Raw genomic sequence first — 21,731 nt, forward strand, 5'->3', positions numbered from 1 at the left:
TTGCAGTTAATATTTTCACTTCACATTTCAGAGTAAAGTGTGTCTGTACGTGTAATGTTAGATCTACATGTATGTGCGTCAGACAAAGCTGTTACACAAACTTCATATTCAGTTTTACTTCAATAATTTTTTAATGCAAGACCTTTATTTTTGAATTTAGTATACAAAGGCACAAGTAAGAAATTTGTTTGTGACTACCACTTTTGAACAGTTAATGTGAAATAACTGTACAAATTCAACAATGACAACCATGTACCTCCACCTTTTAATCTGCATTCAAATGCACTGTTAAACAGCAACAAATGACAAATAAAAAGCTTTGTTATATTCCATGCATTCAAAAACAAATACTGACTGAGCATGAGACAGAATTCTATTATCTGTCAGCTCTGAAAACATTTCAGTTTTGACCATAAATGACGAACATAGTATGCAATGGCGTCAAAGTAAGATAAGAATCTAATATTATATGCTCCAGTTGATCCTTTTACATACAGCTCATGCTTTATTTTACTTTCATGTGATAGCAACAACATGATATATGAACCCCAACAAGGCTGACTATCAAATAAGCAATGGGTTACTTTTTTTTAATCTGATTTACACATTTCTGTTATGATAGTATTTGTCTTAAAGCATATAAAGGACTGAATGAAAAGCTTATTTATGGAACTTATGGAAAGCATAAAACTGCTGGTTTCATAAAAAGAGGTCAGATGATTAATTCATTTTTACAGACATTTTTCACATAGCATACTAATTACATATGACCCAATTTTATCAAAAAGAAAGCTTTTGATATAAACAAAAAGTCAAAGACTCACCCTCAATCATTTCACATGTGAAATGTGTTATTAGTACTGACAAAACCACAACTCTGCAGCTCTACAAAGCTCTTTAGCTCATAGCACCCAACAGCAGAGACAACATGAGTGACAAGCTGGTGAAGAATGTCCATCATTTAGCAGCTCCAGATACTTTTCTGAGGATTCTGGATTGAAACATGAGTCCAAATGAATGACCAAGCTGGCTAACACCTTAACCAAAACACTTTTCTAATTAAAGCACTGGGGTTGTGTGTTCTCTCAGTTTGCTGTGGAGTTCCTCTGCCCTCTAGTGGTCAAACATGTGATCAATGCAACTTCAGCAAAGTGTTATATACCTGTTTTCAAGTGAGTATTGAGTTTTTGAGGCAATTTCGAGCACCAGTTTGTGTTATCTTCCATCAAAAAGTTCCTTTTCCATGACTGCAATCAGCCACATTCTTGTGTGCTCTTACTCGGTCATGCCAAATGTCCAACCGTGCTGACTTCACAGCCCTGTCAGAGGGAGCAGTGGGAGGCCAGAGGAGGTAGAGGTGTTGGCAGGACAGGCCCAGATGCCTCCCCTCGACTATTTTAGGTGAGCTGACATTTATCACTCAACGTCGGGACCCTCCATAGTCAATCTCCAAGACTGTTTCTAAGCTAACAGTATCTCTGCCCTTGATTGAACAGTCTTTGCACAGTTCACCGCTGATCTATGGTGTGATGGTTCCCAAAAGGTCAGGGGTCAGGTAGCCGTCTGGTGTGGGCATGGTCTTTGGGATTATCAGCTGGGGAGCAGGTGTCGAGTTTGGTGTCAGTAAGAGGCTGTTCTGCCTGTCAACACCCTCTACCACTGTGTAGACAGGAGCAGGGGGAAGAGGGGATGTGGGGGTGCTATCTGATTCATGGTGAGATGATGGGGACAAAGAACCTGAGTCTCCCTCTGTCTGGCAGGGCTCACTCATGTCTCCTGTGGACAATCTCGGGCTCATTTTTCCTGCGCTGAGCTCTGAGGTGTAACCGCCATGATCTGAATTCACCACCAGCAGCTGAAACTCTTTCTTTTCTTTCTGCTTCTCTGCCATGATGTCGCTCTCTGTGTCTTTGCTAGTGGATTTCTCCACCTCAGTCTGTTCCTCAGGAGACAGCAGCACCTTCCCAGACGACCTTACTTCACTAACCTGGGTGTACAAGGTCTCTCTGCCTGGTTCTACCAAAGGAGGCACCCCAGTGACAGGGCTCTGGGGCTGGCAGCTTGGCTCACAGGCTGTTAGGCACGACGTTTCCTTGCTGAGGATTTCATTTTGGGTGAGAGGATGCAAAGGCGATGCTTCCTGGTCGCTGGGAAGATCTGGGTCGCAGCAGCTGGCCCGGCCCGAGTCATCGTCTCTGAAGCTGATGGAAAGGGGAGTGCAGTTGGACGACAGGGAGCGGTGCATGAGACAGTCCGTGTCCAGGTCTGTCAGTCTGTCATTCTGCTCCTCAATGTCCAAATCGATGAATTCCACCCAGGGGTCACTGTTGTATAGCTCCGGCCTCAGATCAGGGGGGCCATCCAGGATGGACGTCAACTCCCTCAGCTTCCCTTTCTGTGAGGTAAAGAAAAGAGAGTCGATACACTCTAGAGGCCACATTCAGCTGCTGAGCTAGGTCTGTTCCTTTAGTGATAATTCCTGTTTATTATGACATGGGTTATATTTTTGTAGCATACACCATCATTTCTATCAGAAATATAACCTTTGTCTCCTCAAGGTAATTGCTAGGAATTGGGAATGCTGTGACATTGCTAAAAAGACGTCAGACAGGTTAAGAAACACGAGCAGTGAGGCAATCAGACAGGTTTTAAACAAGCCCAGCCAAACTTCTTTGGAAATTTCTGCTTAAGCTTTGACCTACCGTACTAACCATAGTTGTGAGCACACAGTTATACTCAATTTTGTTTTTAGCTCAAAATAAAGTGATATACCTTCAGCAGCTCTGGGTCAATTCCTCTTATTTTAGGTCCAGGAACAGGAGGCAAAAGAATAACCATCAACCTTTCGGGAGGATAAAAGGGAAACATGTTGAATTTGACATAACACATGAACAATAGAGAATAAAAACATGTCTTCAGACCTCAGTACAAACATTGAAGAGAGGATATACAGAATGTCTCTGTGTCGGTAATACCACCCTTGATAAAAGACATTGAGTTCTTCCAAGGTTAAGTAGCACATGCATTGTGCTGGTCACTGCATAGCATACTGCACTTTCTCATTTCTCTGAGCTTTTCAAAACCATTAATCCATACTCAGAAATCCTGATGGCTGCACTGTACTTACTTTTCCTGCTGCGATATGATGAATAACATCAGGATGGCCACTAAACACAAGGCACCAAAGATGAGCAAGGCCACCACTGGGAATCTCGACACTGGGAAAAGACATGCACACGACTTTATGTAGATAATATTGTGCATTAAAAAAATGAAATACATTATATTGCTGACTTTATCTTGCTGTTAATGTAACGTCTCTGTCTATCAGAAATACAATGCTCCTTATTGTTCAGAGAATCCAGGGCTGTTATGGAAAAAGTCATACAGCTGTCAAGAAAAAGACTGGCGTTCCCATCAGCCTCAGCTGTACAAATGTTAGCATGCAGATGTTAACATTTAGCTCAAAGTACAGCTGTGCATAACTACAGCCTCACAGAGCTGCTAGCATGGCCGCAGATGCTCACTTTTGTTGTATTTGTAATTATGATTACATCAAAGGTCCAGTGTGTTTGGTTTAGTGGCATCTAGCAGTGAGGTGACCAATTGCAACCAACTGAGCACTCTTCATCTCGTGTGTGTAAAATGCTAAATTCTGAGCTACTTCTGGGTTCTGGGCTGCTGTAGAAACATGGCAGAATCTGTGGAAAGGACCTGCTCCCTCTCTAGATATAAAGAGCTCATTCTAATGTAACATAAACACAATGATTCTCATTTTCAGGTGATTGTACACTAATGTCAATTATAAGTGAATATTCCATTTCTGCCAATAGATCCCCCTGAATCCTACACACTGGACCTTCAGAGCTACAGAAACACAGTGCTGTCTTTGTCTAGAATAACTAATACTAAGAATAACTTAGGACAGCAAGTCCTTTAACGCAGTAAGCAGCTTTCATTTCTGACTGACATCTTTGTTTGGGTAAAGAAACGGAGGTGCGCCTTGTGCAATGGATCAACAGTCTTAAAGCTCTCTCTTCAAGTACAAATGTAAATATTAAGATGTGTGCTGACAAATACAATGGCCTACTTCTCAACTATCTAGACTATATTTAATTTGGGGCTGCATTCACGCATGGCTACAGGAAATCACAGCATTAGGGAGATCAAACAGGCAACTACTGGAATATCATTTAGTTTTCATATAGTGATGCAAGCTACTGATGCTCAGTGACAGGAGGGTGAGCTGTCAGGGGAAGTGTAGGCAGAAATACTGAGAGGTTTCTTTATAATGACGAGGACATTCAGCTGCAGCCTCCATAGGCTGAATGTAAAGCTGAAAAACATTTAGAAAAGCATTTGTAACATCTTTGCCTATCCATCCTGTGAGCAGTGCAGTGAGTGTTTACCTTTAGAGGGCATGTGGACAAAGACAGAGTCACTAAATCCTCCAAACTCTTTCCCACCGAACATTTTGCACCGCACCCGAACCTCATAATTCATGTTAGTTTGAAGTCCAAAAAGGGAGCGATGGGTGCTTTTCACAAGGTCGACCTGTGGTAAAGCAAATACGGTTCAAGTAGGAGAAAAAGTGCTATAGCATCAGTGTTCTCCACATTCACGTTTCTTTTGACAATACTACAATTCAACTCAACTGAAGTTGCAATTTAGCACACTGAAATAAATCTCAGAAGACACCCACCACTTCCCACAGGTGAGAGCTGACATCACGGTACTGGACCTCATACTGCAGTGTCATCCACCCCATCTCCACATCTGCAGACTGAGGCGGTTTCCAGCTCAGCATGACATCGTAGTGAGAGCTGGTCAAGCTCACATTCAGCAGCGTCCAGTTCAGGCTAACTGGAGGATCCGGTTGCACTGCAGAACAGAAAATCATTTTAGTGTAAAGTTTACACTCATCTATTTATGGACTCATTCTATAATATGAGTCAGGGAATTCTCCATTGGACTAAATTAATTAGCCCAATAAACTAATAGAAAGAGAACGAGAAATCGAGAAAGAGAAACGAGCTTCTCTTGGAAGCACATTATTGTCTAAAATATTCTCATAAGCTGCGGCATTAATAATTTCCTTGAACTGAAGAGGGCGTAAACCATAAAAAGAGGACAATATGAGGACAGGGGTCATATCATGTATTATATATTTGCTATGCTTCCCTATGTCTCTGCGGTACTTACTTTCTATGAGTACCTGTATTTTGGTTACTTTTTGTGCATATATACATATGCAAGTTGGCATCAAAGCTAATTTATCATACAGCTGGCATGTTGATGTTTCCCAGACATAATGTCCAAATGTTAACATGCTAACATTTGCTAATGGGAATGTCATTATATTGCAGTTATTTCAAAAATAAACTTTGACCTGATCAACAAAGTCAGTCAGATTTCTCCTTTAGGGAACTTGAATGCCTGAAGCCAAATTCCTGGCACTAGAGGAAAAGTAACAACATGAATGTTAAAATATTATGGTAATCCACTGACGGACCAACATTGCCATCCCTAGAGCTATTTTTAACAGCCAACAACTACAGCTGCTGTGAGGCCTTGACAGTGTGCAAATGGCTAAGACTCATGGGATATTTTATGAAGGAAGAGCTACCCATTTTACAGAGAATATGCACAAAAAGTACATGTTTAGGTCTTTCAGAAAGACTGATGCTAGTGGAACAATGGCTAATCTGGAAATTGTGGAAGAACATTGGTACTTTTTTACACCATAAGGCCACTCTGAGTGAAGGAGGCAGGATTTGTTTATAACCTGAGAGATGCAATTCAGAATAAAGAGCCCCCACAGGGCCCTGTGATGCTCATTAAACCTTTGGATGGAAAGTAACAGGGAATATGGGGAAACTTCACATGACCATACAAGGGTTTTTAATCCGCTTTTTATCAACTTTCTCTAATCTGGATCCTGGCAGACAGGGCAGTGAGGCGGTAAACTCACCGATGTCTTGAACGTTGAAGAGGTTCTCGTCATAGAGGGTGGCTTGATCCCTCGAGCGGAGCTGGACTCTGTAAGCTGTCCAGATGGATGTGTGGTTCTCATTGAAGAAGCACTCATTTGGCCTGTCGGTGCTGTAGTGAGGACACTCACTCCACTCTTTAGGAGGGGCATGGGGGGGACTGCAAGCGGGAGAAGATAACATGTCTAAAACATATTATGAACTAGAGGAAGGAGATCTCTACCTCTGCCCTGAAACACGGCCTGAAGGCAGTGGTAGAGGAATGTTTATGGAGTACGCTTACTCTGCCAGTGGATTAAATTGTGATTCAGAAAGTCCTGATTTGATTCACTTCAATTCAGTCTTTGAGTCTTTTAGATTCTTCATGATAAAAAAAAATCAGATGAACCCCAATACTACATAAATGTGAAACTGCTTCTCAGAATTTATCTAGAAACTTAAATGTCTTTTTTTCCTACAAGTTTTCCAAATAATCCCAAAGTATCACATGTCAGTTCTGGACCTCACAGTTCTCAACAAGTGCACTGTTTGCTCTTGTTTAACTGATGTTTGCTGAAAAGTACAATGGCCATCTGTTTTTAAAGATCAAACTATAGAAATGTGAGCTGTTTTTCACAATGCATGTCTTCAGTAGGAGCTTGGGGCTCAACACCAGACAGGGCGAGGCGGTCATAAAGTTCTGAAAGACAGACTAACACATTGTCGGGTTTGAAAGAAAAAATATCAGGCTTATCCTTTAAACCGACAACTTTAAGAAATCCTGTGACCTTTTGGTGTGCATTTGTGAATTACTTTACCAAAGTTCTCTAACTGTTCGATAAGGGAGAAACATTACTATGCTCCAGAAGAAAAATCTCACTGCCAAGTGTCATCCTGAACTGGACTTTTGCCTTGTGTGTGCAGGTGCGCCACATGCCAGATAAGGTTCAGACACAACAATGTATACATTTGAGTTGTAAAAGCAGTGACCATGCAAATGAGCAGTTGAGTAAGAAAGGCTGATAATGTGGGTTAAGAGGCAGCTCTGTTCTACATTCATTTACACCTACATGCTTTTTCTGACACCTCTTTCTTTATATGTACATACATACAAACTAACTTCACATGCCATCCATTTTTTTCTCTTTTTGTTTCTTTCTTTCTTCCCCTATGATTCTTCTTTCTTGTTTTTGTTTTGTCTATTCTCTGCATCACACGTAATTATTGTCATTCGAATCTTCCTCTGTGTGTTTTATATATAGTATTTGAAGACAACTGGAAACTAAAAGAGGAAAAGCTGAAATGTTGAAATGTAAACTGTAGTTTAGGTCCATCATTAATTTAATGGTTGTTTTTTCTTTTCTTTTTTTTTTGCAGTTCTATTCATTGAGTTGGTTTCTTTTATTATGCACTATTACTATTTTGTAATTTTTTAAAATTCTATTACAAACTTTGTTTCAATTGTTTTGTTTCTATTACAGTAATTGGCATCTTTTTCTTTCACGCATGCTGTTTCCAGCTGCCTCACTCTTTTGTTGTAATGACAACATAATCTGCAGTCTGGCTACTCATCCAAAATGGAAAGTGAATAATTAAAACAAAAAACTACAGGCTACTTCCCTTTTTCATCTGCTACCCTGATTCCCTTGAAAGCGCAGAAAGAAATGCAAATTTCTGTCAGTAAAGACAAAGTTTTTCCACCCTTACTTTTTGTTGATGTAGAATAAGCGGAGGCTTCTTGGCTCAGACAGCTCCTGGAAACTGCTGACATTCCATCGGCAGATGAAGGTCTCCATGTTGGCGGAAACACAGCCAGTGAGGTGTGGGTGTCTCTTAGGGGGCACTGCAGGGAAACAGAGAAGGGGGGGAGATTACATACCTAATCATTTTTGATGCTGGTAACTTCTGTTTTGCTGTCTTTTCTTTGTTGCAATGGCTGTGTCTTTTAGGTTGGACAGGATAATTACTGTAACCTAACTCCAGTGAGCAGCCACAGGGTGAGTGTCTGCTTTTTCCTGGAAGTCATTTCAACTTCCAGCAAAAGCCAAAGCTGGCAGGTTTACTGCCAGGGCTGTCGTGGAACGCTATTTGCTCTCTCTGTACACAGAAAAGCACATGCAAAGAAAATACTTGGATCCTGGTTTACTGGCTGCGTAAACACACAGAGCAGCAGACCTTACCTGCCTGTTTTACATTCCTGCCTGCAGCGTGTTCACTGCATTTAAGCATACCCAAAACAGTCACTATGCAAACTAAATACTGCTTTATTTTGGAGTGTCTTATAGATCTAGAAAAAAACAAAAAAAGTTGTAGTATTATATCTTTGGAAAATCGTTTTGCTTTTATTTGTTGTACAATAGGTTCTGTGTTTCCAGAGGGCCCTGTGCGAACTCTGATCAATTGCCTCAAACGAATTCAAACGAGTGTAAGTTTGAAAATGAAAAAACTAAAAAGCTAAAAAACTGAACTGAACTGAAGATTTTCTTTCCCGCCACAGTACACTGTACTGTATGGTATACTCGTATCCAGTATAGAACACCATCAGAACCTGAGCTCTGCTCCCAAATTCAAGTAGTGAACAACACAGGGGAAGATGCCCGGAAACAGACTGCCGGCAGATCTTCACCCATTAGGTACTGTGCACACCTGAATGCAGAGGAGCTCCAGTGGTGAGCACCGCCTTCATGGTGCTACAGGTAAATGTATAGCGGTTTCTATTTGCCAGTTGCCAAAGGACTTTTCCAAGATTTCTTGGGCATAATCAAAGAGGCAGCAGATCTGATCGTGAGGCTGGTAGAACAACCTGCACTTGCTTGCTGCCTCTTAGGCAAGAACATTTATGACCAGGAGCCACCAGCCAAACATATCCCACTGTAACTGTAACTGTGCTTTATGTAGCTCCAGGGTGCGAGAGGCCCTTCATCAATTAAGCCTACATTGTAGCAGGAGTGGAACTTCCAAAGGGCACCTGGGTGCACTCCACAACAGCCTTATCTTTGCCTATGGCCCTCCTTAGATGGATGACAGTGACAGACATCTGCGCACTTTCATCCATTTGTATCTGGCGATGTGTTCCCTGATTCATTCAATTTTAAACGTGAGACGGCGGATGATGCATTGTCAGATCTAGTGCTTCTACACACACGTCGAACAATATGCCTCTAATCCCATCATCACAGAGTAGTTGCATACACAGGGAACCATTACGGTACATAATGTTCCACCATTCTGCAGCAGTTCTGTGTGGAAGGAGCATAATATCACTTGACGCCTTTTTTCCACACACAAGGCTGACGTGATGTTATCCAAGGCACAGCCAGTGTTTCCTTGTCTTATTATGCTTCACATTCACAGGGTTGTGAATTGTGTATGTCCTCTGTGGACCTTGGTGACACAGTAGGCATTGAATCCATCAGCTTCGCTCTGAACCCAATAGTGACAGCTCTTTAAGGGCAAAGCTTGTATGAAACAAAAGGTCCTGTGTTGCACACTGAACATGAGGACCTCAGAGAAGCATCTGTACAGTGTGCAATCTTCAGTAGTAAATAAACCCAACAACGACAGCCCTTAGAGGGCTGCACTTCTGCTCACAGAATGTGGAGTTACAATACTTAACTAATGATATCTCTGGTTTTGCTGCATTGACTTTTTTAACTGTGCATTGTGACATTGTGACTGACAGTGCTGTAGGAGTGCACAGGGGTACTCTGTCAAGTTTAACTGGCTGTGTCATTACAAAGGTGCAGTTCGATTGACATCTGTCCGTGCAGCATTGCATCATTTCTTGTTAGTAAAATACTTAAATTTTCTAGGTTCAAGGTTCATTTATCTGTCATTCTAAAACACAGGGTTGCAAAAAAAAATTCAAGTTGTAGTCCCTTTGTGCTACACAAAAATGATCTTGTGTACACAACCTGCAAAAAACAGCATATGCACTAATTGCAATGCATTGCATTTGCTCCTGAAAATAGAGACATGTTTCAATGCATACTGTAGTCTATCAGTCCTGTCAATCTCATTCATGAGCCTATCAGCTTCATGCTTTCTGTTTAATTGCAACATGTCACCCACTTAAAGGCTTGTTTCACCCAGTGGCTAGTGGTATCTAGCCATGCAGATAGGTTTGTTTTATTTGGGTTATAGATTATAAGATATTCTTCTCATATAATGGACTTGCTTTTGTGGTGGTCACAACATTGAAAAATGGCTTAAAGACATAATTCTGGTTACTCTGGGTAATCCACAGAACACACTATTTTCATGTTTTAGGTAGAAAGTAGTTCTAATGAAAAGAGGTGACTGTGGGGTCTGTGGACCATCCAGAGTCAATGAGACAATATCTTAAAGCTAGAGGCCGACTGATGAGGCAGGCTGACATTACTGACAATTACTTCAGCATAAAACTAACATGTATTTGCAGTAGAGAAAACACAAATTCAGAGAGAAATGCCAAAGTTTTATATTACAAACTCAAATGTGTCTTGTTTGCGTTCACATTGAAAGTGAATGTCGGTCGATAAACTCTTTCGAAGTGTCAAATATCATCAGCCTATGAATTCCAGTATCAAGATATACTTACAACTTGTTTCAACAGTGTTCATGAGTGGATATAGTTTGCTTTGAAAACTATCTGCAAGGCTAGTTACTATGAGGTGATTTTTTTCCTTTATGTGGATCAAGTGGCTCTTTAAACAAAGAGCTGAGGGAGCATTTTTTTTTTTTTTTTACATTCGTTAAGTAAACACTGCTGACCATATTACCAGGAGGCTTTGTGATCAATGATTCTGGGGACAGCAGTCAGACGACCACATCAACATTTCAGAGAGGAACACACAAGCTCAGGCTGGCTGAGTACCGGGAAGCGTGAGGACAGGATGGTTTCGTCGCAGCAGAGAGGCACCACTAGGAGCAGGTGATGAATACCTCTGGCCTGCTTAGGGCGCTTCAGGGAAGGGGAGCTACAGGCTAAAAATAACCTGTTTACCAGATCCTCCACTCCTCCTCGGAACTGTGCTTAGCTCAGGACTTAGAGAAAAATCAATTTGACACTCAGCTATGCAGAGCATTTTGGTGGCTCACTTCATCCCGATAAATGATGACGAGTGTGTGGTTTGAAAGTTGTATGCGTGTTTGTGTGTGAGCGTGTGTGTGGGAAGGTGTATTATGCATGTTGTGGGGACGTAAATCCATTTAGGTTTGGGTTAAGCAAGTAGCAGTTATGATTAGGCTAAGTCTCCAGGAAATATATATATATGTGTGTGTGTGTGTGTGTGTGTGTGTGTGTGTGTGTGTCAGAGAGAGTGACAGGGAACATGTGTTGAAACAATAGTTTTGCCATATTGATTTATATTTCTTTGTGGGTGTGTGTGAGGTATATGCCTGATTTTGTTTCTATAATTTTTATTTTACATTATTAAGATTAAACATCAGAATAAAGATCACATTCAAAGAGTGAGGGCAGCAAACTTGCTCAAGTAATGGCCAACTACTGTAATAAATGCAATTTTGACATACTTAGATTTGGACCATATGACAATACACGCAGGAGAAGAGCTTTATGGCACTTTGTTGCATCAAAGTGATGAAATAGCTAGATTGATGGCCTTGGGAATGGAATAACAGAAAAACCTTAACACAAATGCCCATTACCTTTTAGTTATCAAATAACTAGTTTGTTAGGCATTTTATATATTCAGACCAACCACAGATATTCAGATTTAAATGGCCTCTCAAACAAGTTTCCAGGAAATTTACAGTATTAAAAAATAATGCAAAAATGTGATATAAAATGGGAAAACCAGAAAACACTGTACTTTATGCTCCATTGCATTTATTTGTAACCCTGTCTCCAGCAAACAATATGCCTCTAATCCCATCATCACAGATTAGTTAGATACACAGGGAACCATTACAGTACGTAATCACTGTTTTACCATTCTGCAGCAGCAGTTCTGTGTGGAAGGAGTGTAATATCACTTGACCCCTTTTTTCCACACACAGGGCTGACAGGATGTTATCCAAGGCACAGCAAGTGCTTCCTTGTCTTATTGTGCTTTACATTCACAGGGTTGTGAACTGGTGTATGTCCTCTGTGGACAGTAGGCATTGAATACATCAGCTTTGCTCTTCACTAGTGTTGTTTTTAGCAGCCTGCTTTAATTTTAGTCTTAGTCTAGTCTTTGTGTCAAGCTGTCATTTTAGTTTTTATTAGTTTTAGTCACGTTCACACTCTTTTCAGTCTAGTCAAGTTTCAGTCGACCAAAAGTCTGATCATTTTAGTCTTATTTTAGTCAGAATTATCCGTGACTGTTTTCGTCTAGTTTTAGTCAACGAAAATTGTGTTTTAGTCTCTTTTTAGTAATGCAATTCTATTTAACCCAGTCAATATAGTATAAGTACCTAGTAGTATAAACAAAACCAAAATTTTCTTTTAGCCAAACCCATTTCACAATTCAAACAAGATTGTCTTATTATTATATTATTTTTATCTTATACACTCAAGAATACATCCATTCCAGATACAGAAGGATTTGAATTTACAAGGTATTTATTTTACCAACCAAAGCCAGCTGGCCGGCCATCGATCCTGTTCTCTGTGTCAGTTGTCTGTCGTTAACGTTAACCTACCGCAGCTGCGTCTTCTAAATAACGCCGTGAGTGGGGACTAATGCCGTGACGTCGCCTGCAACTGCACAGTGCGACCTGATGCAGCCGCTGAAGTGAGACACAGGAAACAGAAATACTGCAAAATAATAATAACAACACGACTAAACGAGAGGAAATAACATTTCGTCTTGTCTCGTTTTAGTCAACGAAAATGAGAGTTTTTATTTTGTAAACCACATTTAGTCTCATTTTTATTTGTCAAAAATATTGCATTATACATAATATTATAATTATAGTTATTGTCACATGACAAGCATTACGTTGCATCTTGTTTTCGTGACATGATAAAGGTTCATTGACCACGATATTTAGTCATAATTTTTGTTGACGAAAGCAACACTATTAACCCAATAGCAACAGCTCTTGAAGGGCAAAGCTTATATTAAATAAAATGTTAGTTACCTATCATAACTCCAGATTCTATGAGTGGAGACGTAGCCCTCTAAAACTTAGGCCCCCTGCTCCACCAGCATTCACCTATGAAAATACTGACTTTTTAGTTCAGGTCCTGTGTTGCATACTGCACATGAGGACATGAGAGAGGCATCTGTACAGTGTGCAATCTTCAGTAGTAAATAAACCCAATAGCAACAGCCCTTAGAGGGCAAATTCTGTTTAAATATTGCTAATTTATATTGACGTACATGTTTTGAGGGAAAGCGTTTTCTCAGTTGAATAATGTCCTCTGTTTATTTATTGCAAAGTGCAGGGATTCACATCCCATCCCACTGTGAGGTTAGGACAAGGGAGCAAAAGCACATTGATTTAGGGAAGTATTGTGGTTTTTGGTCAGGCCATGTTCAAAAAGTAAACACAACATGTCTTGAGGTTGGAGTCAGTGTTGACGTTTTTTGTGTTAAACCACAATCTTTCACTAACCTTAACCGACACATAATTATAAAGACGTTTAATAAGTCCTCAGTTGATACAAGCACATACTGTTCTGCAGCAGCGGATACTGTAGGAAAACAAATAAATTATATATTAAAAAGTGTATTGCTCCACGATGACTAATCCACCTTAACACACTGTGTACATCAGGTCCATACTGGCGAAGTGTGTAACTAGATCAACTTGCAAACAGGCTTCAGTTTTGTGCTCATGTGCTTGTCAAACAAAGTGCTGCTGTGTTTGCTCAACAGCTGCCAGGCAGAGTTCACCTACGGTTTGAGTAAACACATGAGCAGTAGTTTAAGAGCTCTTTCTGAGCTCAGTCAGCTGAGCCACAAAACACAGACAATATACAAGATGCTTATATCAATTCACAACATATTCACAAATAACATACTGTATTCTCATTGCAGGACTCTGTCTGAGGCAAACTGCCACAGCCCTATGAGGTAAACATGTTTACAGCATGATTTCCCTCTGCTGACAGTCTATTTCGGGGTGAAACATAACATCCGCACTCAATCGCAGCGCAGATGCTTTTCCTTTCAGCCATGATTTCAAAGAGAGCAGGAAATAGCAGCTAGCATTAATTTCCTTTACAGGACTCACTCACACCTTCAGCACATTTCATAAATTATTAGGCAGAACAGTGCTTATTGTTTGTCTTTATTTACACAACCCCTTGATGATAACTGTGTTTTTCCAATCACAGCATCTATTAACATCTGCACAGTGACTTGGTAGGAAGCAATCTTTAATGTCTTTCCTGTGAGCACACAGGGCAAAGGGTTATTTAGAGAATGACATGTTCAGGCATCAATCAGTGCACTCTCAGGAGGAAATACCTAATCCTCTGCATCTAGAAAAGCCATTTCCTTTCTTGGCAAAGGGCCACCATGGTCACATCAGTGATTACTGAAGCTTTTACGCACCTAACAAGCCTTAGGAGAGAACGTGTACAGAAAAAAAGCTTGCGTATGCTCAAAGTTAAGAGTGTCACCTCTCCAGCCATGAAACATAATCATATTAACAGCCAATGTCCTGATTCCTGTGTGATATAAACAGTGCTGCTCAAGTGGTGACGACGAAAAAACTCTTGTTCTCCTCAACGGGGACCATTCAGTTTCTCAGAGTAGTACCTCTGGCAGCTGGTGCTCCAATAAAATTGGGAAGCTATTCTGGATGGCTGGTGTTTCTGAACGGAAAAGTCCCTGTGATTTGCTCACAGACAGGCAGTTGACTGACTGAGTACAGACGCAAGGCTTCAATAGACATGAAACTCTCCTTGTTGAATCATAAAAACACTAAAATGAGTAACTGAGTTAAAGAATGCCTAGTGTTCGATAAAAAAATAAAAATCTGTGAGCACTAGGGTTGGGCGATAATCCGGTAATAAGGTATCCCGCGGTATCTAAAAATAGCAACAGTATCAGTTTCATTACCGTCATTAAAAAAATGCTGCGCATATAGGTCTATAAGGGTCGAACATAACTGTAGCATCGTCATAAGAAAAATGAAGTCCACTCCGTTCAATGTATCTGGTTGAATTTTTACTCGAGAAAAAGGTGACTGTGCAAAAGTACATGCTAAAAAATTAACCTGAGCAGTTTTACAGATGTTATTACACAGGTATGTCCAGGCGCTCATATGGGCGCGTCTGGGCAGAGTACCGTTATCTCGTCCAAGCATACAGAGAAACTCCTCTGTTGAAAACACCTTTTCAGCATTTTTTCTGCTTGCTATTGTTCTTAGCTCTCATAAAAAGACGAAATACAAATAAAACAGTAAAATAACACTTCGGGCTGCTCAGCAGAGTCCTCTGTGAGAGCTCTCCTCCTTCATGAACGGAACGGTGAAACTAACAGCGTAGTTACGCCGATCAATAGCTCAGCGACCCGCCCACATTCACCATAGAAACACCAATGACGATCCAGCAGGAAGTAATCCCAGAGATAGGTTATTGCATGAAGAGCGCTCCCTCCATTCTAGAAACCCCCTCCTCTTTATGTAAATAAGCAGGACCTTCGTGATTGATCTCAAACTAACGCAGAGTCATAGGAGGAGACATTAGCAGCGTGTTTTGGGGCTGGAATATAACTTTTGACCTCAAAACAGAAAAGGTAAAACATACTTTATGATTTAGCAAAGTTTTTTTCTGCTACTCTTTGGCTGCTAGCTCGCCGAGTTTTCGTCGCACAGTGTGGAGGGAGACATCTTCGTGATCATCAGACTCTCTGCTTTCATATGATACCGGGCTTTTGTGGTTTGCGTGAAGTGGTGAAATCAGCAGATGCCGTAAGTTTGATGTGAGCAATTTTTGTGTTTTCGTTACATGCGCATATAATTTTGTGCGGTATGAATTATGTTTCGTTAGGGTGGCAATGCTTGGTAGAGTTTCTCCCCGTCAGTCTGGTATGCTACAAGTTACGATTGGTGCTTCTGAGCGTGAGCATTGACTGTCTGAACTGCACGCATGTCACGCTGCCCTGCAAAGTGATTTTTAATTAGTCACGGTAATACTGTATACTGTACTGGGAAAATGTGGGGAAAGTTTGGCGGTATCAAAATTATGTATATTGTATACCGTCCAACTCTAGTGAGCACCAGTATGTAAGGAAAGAGGTGCACTTCAGTAAGAAACAGCCAATCACAAAGCTTTAAATCCAGTTGCCTGCACCACTGCCAAGTTAAAGCTGCAGTTACACTTCATAGAAAGTTGATAAGAAATTCAGCAGTTAAAATCGGTTGACGTTCAGATTCTCGGCCATTTGGATGATTAAAATAAGCATAATTATCCGGTTTGGGCCAACGTGGCTAAGCTAATCGTCCTATATTGCTAACCATTCCCTCCACCCCGAGCTGCAAACAGCTTGTGCTATGAGATAACGTGAGTAGAAGTACTCCAGGTGAAGGAGCCAGCCAGCATAGCTAGGCTGTCTTTTATAGCCTGTGTCTGCCAATAGCTGTTGGCCTGCGTCTACATACCTCCCCTAGAAATACTGAGATCATGGACGTTTCATTTGCATTTGGTCTTCAGTATGTAGTTTTTTCTCCCACGTGGTGAGCGGCCATTCACCACAGTCACACAAGACCGATTTGAATCACACAACAAAACATGAGATGAGGGCAGCGGTTCAGAGATGTGGAGGTTATTGAAGGTTGTAAAATTGTTACTGCAGACTGCATTAAAAAAATACACTTGGCTGAGGCAAAAAAAAAGTTTTCAATTTCAAGTTAGCTCTCACTGCCATATTTTGCTACAGGGGAGAAAAGACCTGTCAGAACGCAGCATCTCTGTTCAATCCCACATCAAGACATGAAACAAAAACAGATTAAAGATAAGCAGCATGGGAACGGGAACAGAGGGGAGCAAGTCCTCTGTCGACACCCCCACAAAGTTACTCAAAGTGTTATGTAACAGGACAAAGCACAAGATGTCCGTGCATGACTTTAATGGTCAGTCCAAACCTAGTTTATATCTGTGGATAAAACACGAGCCATGTATGCAAATAGACGGCCTTTCCGCTGCCACTGAGGGGCTACTTAGTAGAAATGGGGGGGGCTTTGGCACACTAAACAGCTTCCCATTGTTCAGCAGTGGAGTACGCTCTGCTCTCGAGAATTCCTGGGAAGCCACTTCACTAGAAATCTGCTGGCTGTTCCATGTGGCTGTCTGTGGAGGGCTTCACTGTTGTGCAACACAGTTCACATTCATTTGAATGCCAAAGCAGCGCAGTCACTGAGCAATTACAAATGTTTTATACCGTCCTGTCGGCCATTACAAGCAGATTCATCTCAAAAATTAGTTCCATCTGTTGTTGTGTAATCGTTGATTCCAAACCCAATGGATCAACAGGAAGTGAAAATCTGTGCATCAGAAAGCACCAGATTGCAAAGAAAGCATCGTCAATGCCAAGCCTAAATGTGTCAATTAACACGAAACAATATGTTAATGTCTGTTATGTAATAAACATGATTTCAAGCCTGTGCTCAAGTTTTCTAATTCCACTCTACTTATGTTAGACAAGTGAACAAAGACACTGCTGGTACCCAGACAAACACTAATACTCATAAACATACCTTGCTCTGGGGCTGATTCCTGCACTGCAGCAGTGAACATGTGAAGGGAGAGGAAGAGGAGCACGGTGAGAGCAGCAGCCATGGTGTTGAGCTGTGGAGGAAACATGTGGTGCACGTTAGTTTCCCAGTGCAGTCCACCCAGCTGAAACGCAGCACACGAAGGCCCAGCCCACTACCACCAATAAAAAGGGCCTTAACCTCCCGACTTTTTTTAAACCAGGAGAGGCTGCGTACACCCATCATAAAAATGTGTAGAGTCATAGCATTGGCAAGTAAAACCCATTCCAGTGCATACATAGCAGCTATCTATTAGGTGATTTTCTATCCTAACATTCAGGTGGATGAACTCTGTGCCCACTGGGCAAATATAGTGCTAAGCTCTTGAAATTTGAACTCTTTAGGACAGGAACTTTTCATTTCTGTAGGATTTGACTCCTACACTGTTTTAGAAGGACCCCATTTCTGATCTTCATGCAGGTCATTTAGATGAGTGACACTGATATCTGCTCTGTGCTTTTACACTTGAACCGATTCCCTTAAGTACTTCACACTGATACTTTCAGATACTTTTATTACTTACACTACAACTGACATTTCAGCTCCTTTCATTGTTTATACTTTGCCACTTCAGCTTCTTTCAGAAACCTTCCTTCAGTTTTTGCATTTGAACTGACACTATTTCCCTCCAGGACGTCACTAAAAGTGCCTCCTCCATTTCTATTATCACTTACACTCCAGCAAACATTTCATGCTTACGCTTCATCTAACACTTCACGCCCTTTCAGCACTGTCACTACAACTTATACTGTGCTTCAACTTCAGTCAGTTCTTACTCTTGAACGTCATTTAGCGCTCGCTAAACTGAAAGTGTCTCAAAAGTGATTCTGTTCAAACTGTCAATTCAACATTCAACAAGACTCAACGTGTTAACACACAACAATGACAACATGTGTTAAAACTGCATTTTTTGTAATTTGAATGGACAAGAAAAATAAAATCATGAAAAAATAAAAAATCCAAGTGATGAATCATCGTTCACCGCAGTTACTGGAGAGCAGGCAGGACCAGCAGGTCTTAATCAGAAGCTGAGCATGTTTTATTCATTACACACTTCGTGGTATTCACACTATTTATCTTTCCTGGAAAGCCACATTTCAAAACAGTACACTGGTTTACGCTGGGTTCCTGACAACACTTGTGAAATCCATCCCTACTATATTCTGGCCCTCATTAAGATCTTGTTTAGTGATACTTGCAAAGAGATTTATAAATATTATTTCATAATATTCATCTTGTACTGCAGAGTTTTTTAATCTTGAAGCTGGGGCCCTTGGTGAGTTTGTGATTAAGATTCCCAACACATATTTTAGCCTGATTGATTTATCATTTAAAATATCATAATCTATCTGGAGATGCCTCCTTACTCATAAAATAGCAATGTCATTTCCAGATTTTGATGGCAATTTAACAGTAAAGGAATTTGTGAAGACAGGCCATGAGGGCGAGTACACCCAGTGTCCATGAAATGTTTTCGACTTCACTGAACAATGGATTTTTGGGCCAAATAAAAGATCATTATCACATATGACTGGAGTGAATGAGACTTAATAGGGAATCAAAAGTGCTAAATCTTACTCAGGAGCACTGATGCCAAACACTGGCTTTGCTGGCTCGCACACGTGTTGCTTTCAAGTGCGATGTGACACCTGAAGTGCACTTGACTTCACACTGTGTATACATACTCACACAGAATCAAACAAGGGATTAATGATTTACTGCTCACCTTTCTGTTTTCCTCTCCTCACACCTACTCATGCAGACTCATGCTTCGATGGAGTCTCCTGTCTTGTTAGTTCAGCATCTTTGCTCTCAGTTTCGCAGCTCTATGTTGCAGTGCAGGTACAGTCATTTTGCTACAGTGACATAGACGTGGCACACCCTGATCGCTTCCGACAGTATGAAGCAGCTACTGTACTATATTTCTGGTCCAGCTTGACTCATTCACTGGCAGTGAGGTTAAAACGTTTGTGCAGGATTTGTGTTTGCTCTTAAGATGTGCTGGATAATAACTGATGAACCAGTCTGTAAATACAATATATAATGTTTCTGTGGTGCTCACACAGTGTAAATTATCATGCCTAATCTTTGTGACAACTCTAAAATAGTCAAATATGAAGGCAGCTTGGCAAAAAGTTCTGTAAATTAGAATACTGGCCGATTATCTGCCTCAGTGTAGCATCAGTCAGCCTCTGTGTTCGGCTCACATATATGCTAAAAATAATTACAGTTACATAATCTTTCCCTGCTTGTGTTGGATCAAGTGGAGGCAGAATACCTTGAAAAGTGTTATCATACGTATCTCCGATGCCAGTGCCAGGAGTGAGAGCGACAATGTTCATTCTCACTTCAATAAACTCCACTGCAGTCACGGCATTATGAATCTCTGTTCATCACTGTCTGTCTGAACACGCTGAGGACAAGCTTTCACGCTCTCAGATTTCTCATGCTGATAAGACAGACTGAGAAAAAAATACCCTCACAGCTGCAGATAGCACAACCTGTGCTTTGATGAGCAGTTGTGGACTTCACAAACATAGTCAAGGTCATGGCGTTATATCTGGGAGACCCTGATGGGACATTTCTATGTATTTTACTGCCATTTAGTCCCTATTTCCTCATACATGTTACTCACAGACTTTATTTTGAAGGTTTTCAGCTCAGTTGCTGAGAGAGTGGGAGGTTTCTGAGATTTCTACAACGAAATTTATAAGACAAACAGTCCATTTTGATTACTTCAGTCCATCATAATTCGGTCAGCATGTTTGGATAAAAAATCTTAATCATTTTCATGATTGATTAATTGACCATTTATTTATTTGGTTGACTGATAATGGCTTATTCAATAAAATATTAGATAATATGAAAATACAATGTCTTCAACCCCAAAGTTATGACCTTTCAGATTGTTTTTTTTGTCTGAACTACTAAAGATATTCAGTTTATCACTGCATGAGAGAAAGGAATAGAGCAAATCCTCGCAATAAACAAGCTGGACGAAGGAAAGATTTGACATTTTGATTGGTTATTAACTGACAATTAATGTTATTGATTCATTATTAATATCAACTTAAAATACACTTATAAATTGAGTAATTGTTTTTTATTGACAAATCAGTTGTAAATATTTTTTTTTTTAACATCCGTCCTTTCAAAGACATAAACAAAGCAACATTAAACAGCATTTCCTTCACAATTATATCATTAATGTAACTTAAGTCCCTCAAAACTTCATGGAGTCCATAATACTTCAAATATAATTACTTCCCACCTTTCCAAACCTGAGGACTTGACATATATTTGCCACCTTTAAGCCCTGACAAGCTGCCTCTGCTGACTTTAAGTGGACAGTAGTTGCAATTTAATGACATCTCCAGCTTGTTTTCCAGCCGCCTCACTGTTTCCCCCAGTCTGCCCTCTGAGATTGAGCAAGATTCATGGAAAAAAAATGTACTTTAAACACGACAACACACAACAATTAGGGACTACACCTGCTGAACAGCCCGAGACACGCTTCAGGTCCTGACTGGCAGGTCAAATACTCACTGTAGATCCAGTAGTTTTGCGTCCAGCTGCGCAAACACATAAACATGCAGGACGGACATGAGAAGCAGCTCACCGCTGAGCTGAAGCGTCCTCAGCTCCACTCCGAGATAAACAGCAGCGACGGCGGAACTCTCACACACACAGTAAACTCCAGAGTCCCTGAAAAGAGACGGGACGGCCTCTGAAAAACACACAGGACCGCGTTAAAGCGAGCTCCATGCAGGCTGCCAACGCTGTCGAAGAAACGCTGCCGCACTGGCGGGCGGTCTGAGTGTGTTTGGGGCAGTGGCACAGCTGTGAGAATCCCTCTGTCTGTCAGGCACAGGGGAGGGCGCCATCTGTCGGTGGAGTCTGGGTACAGCAGGAAAACAAACCAGAACAGGAGGGCTGTGGTGGAAAGTCAGAGCAGGCGTCGACTCCACTTTTTGTGATATGATTCACAGAGGCCCAACAATTCCGACCATGAGCAAGCACTTGACTGTGGCAAGGAAAAACCCTCCTTTAACAGGCAGAAACCTCCAG

At 41.0% G+C, this 21,731-nt stretch overlaps 1 protein-coding gene across 3 annotated transcripts; it reads right to left on the reverse strand.

Moving 5' to 3' along the window:
• Positions 1–109: 109 nt before the first annotated feature.
• On the reverse strand, positions 110–21,516 carry ghrb (growth hormone receptor b). Of its 3 annotated transcripts, none has more exons than XM_070989177.1 (9): positions 21,283–21,516; positions 17,607–17,697; positions 7,677–7,812; positions 5,972–6,150; positions 4,703–4,881; positions 4,410–4,554; positions 3,128–3,218; positions 2,773–2,842; positions 110–2,395 (listed from the first exon to the last, which is right to left on the reverse strand). In XM_070989177.1, exons 2-9 carry the CDS (start codon positions 17,686–17,688, stop codon positions 1,520–1,522), a joined length of 1,758 nt encoding a protein of 585 aa, XP_070845278.1. In that variant the 5' UTR covers positions 17,689–17,697; positions 21,283–21,516; the 3' UTR covers positions 110–1,519. The 3 variants fall into 3 exon arrangements, with proteins under 3 accessions (XP_070845278.1, XP_070845279.1, XP_070845276.1); XM_070989178.1 differs by lacking the exon at positions 21,283–21,516 and adding an exon at positions 21,210–21,242 and having other exon boundaries at positions 116–2,395; XM_070989175.1 differs by lacking the exon at positions 21,283–21,516 and having other exon boundaries at positions 116–2,395; positions 17,607–17,712.
• Between the last annotated feature and the right edge of the window lie 215 nt (positions 21,517–21,731).

The sequence above is a fragment of the Chaetodon trifascialis genome, chromosome 20 (genome assembly GCF_039877785.1).
Source record: "Chaetodon trifascialis isolate fChaTrf1 chromosome 20, fChaTrf1.hap1, whole genome shotgun sequence".
NCBI classification, from domain to species: Eukaryota; Metazoa; Chordata; class Actinopteri; order Chaetodontiformes; family Chaetodontidae; genus Chaetodon; species Chaetodon trifascialis.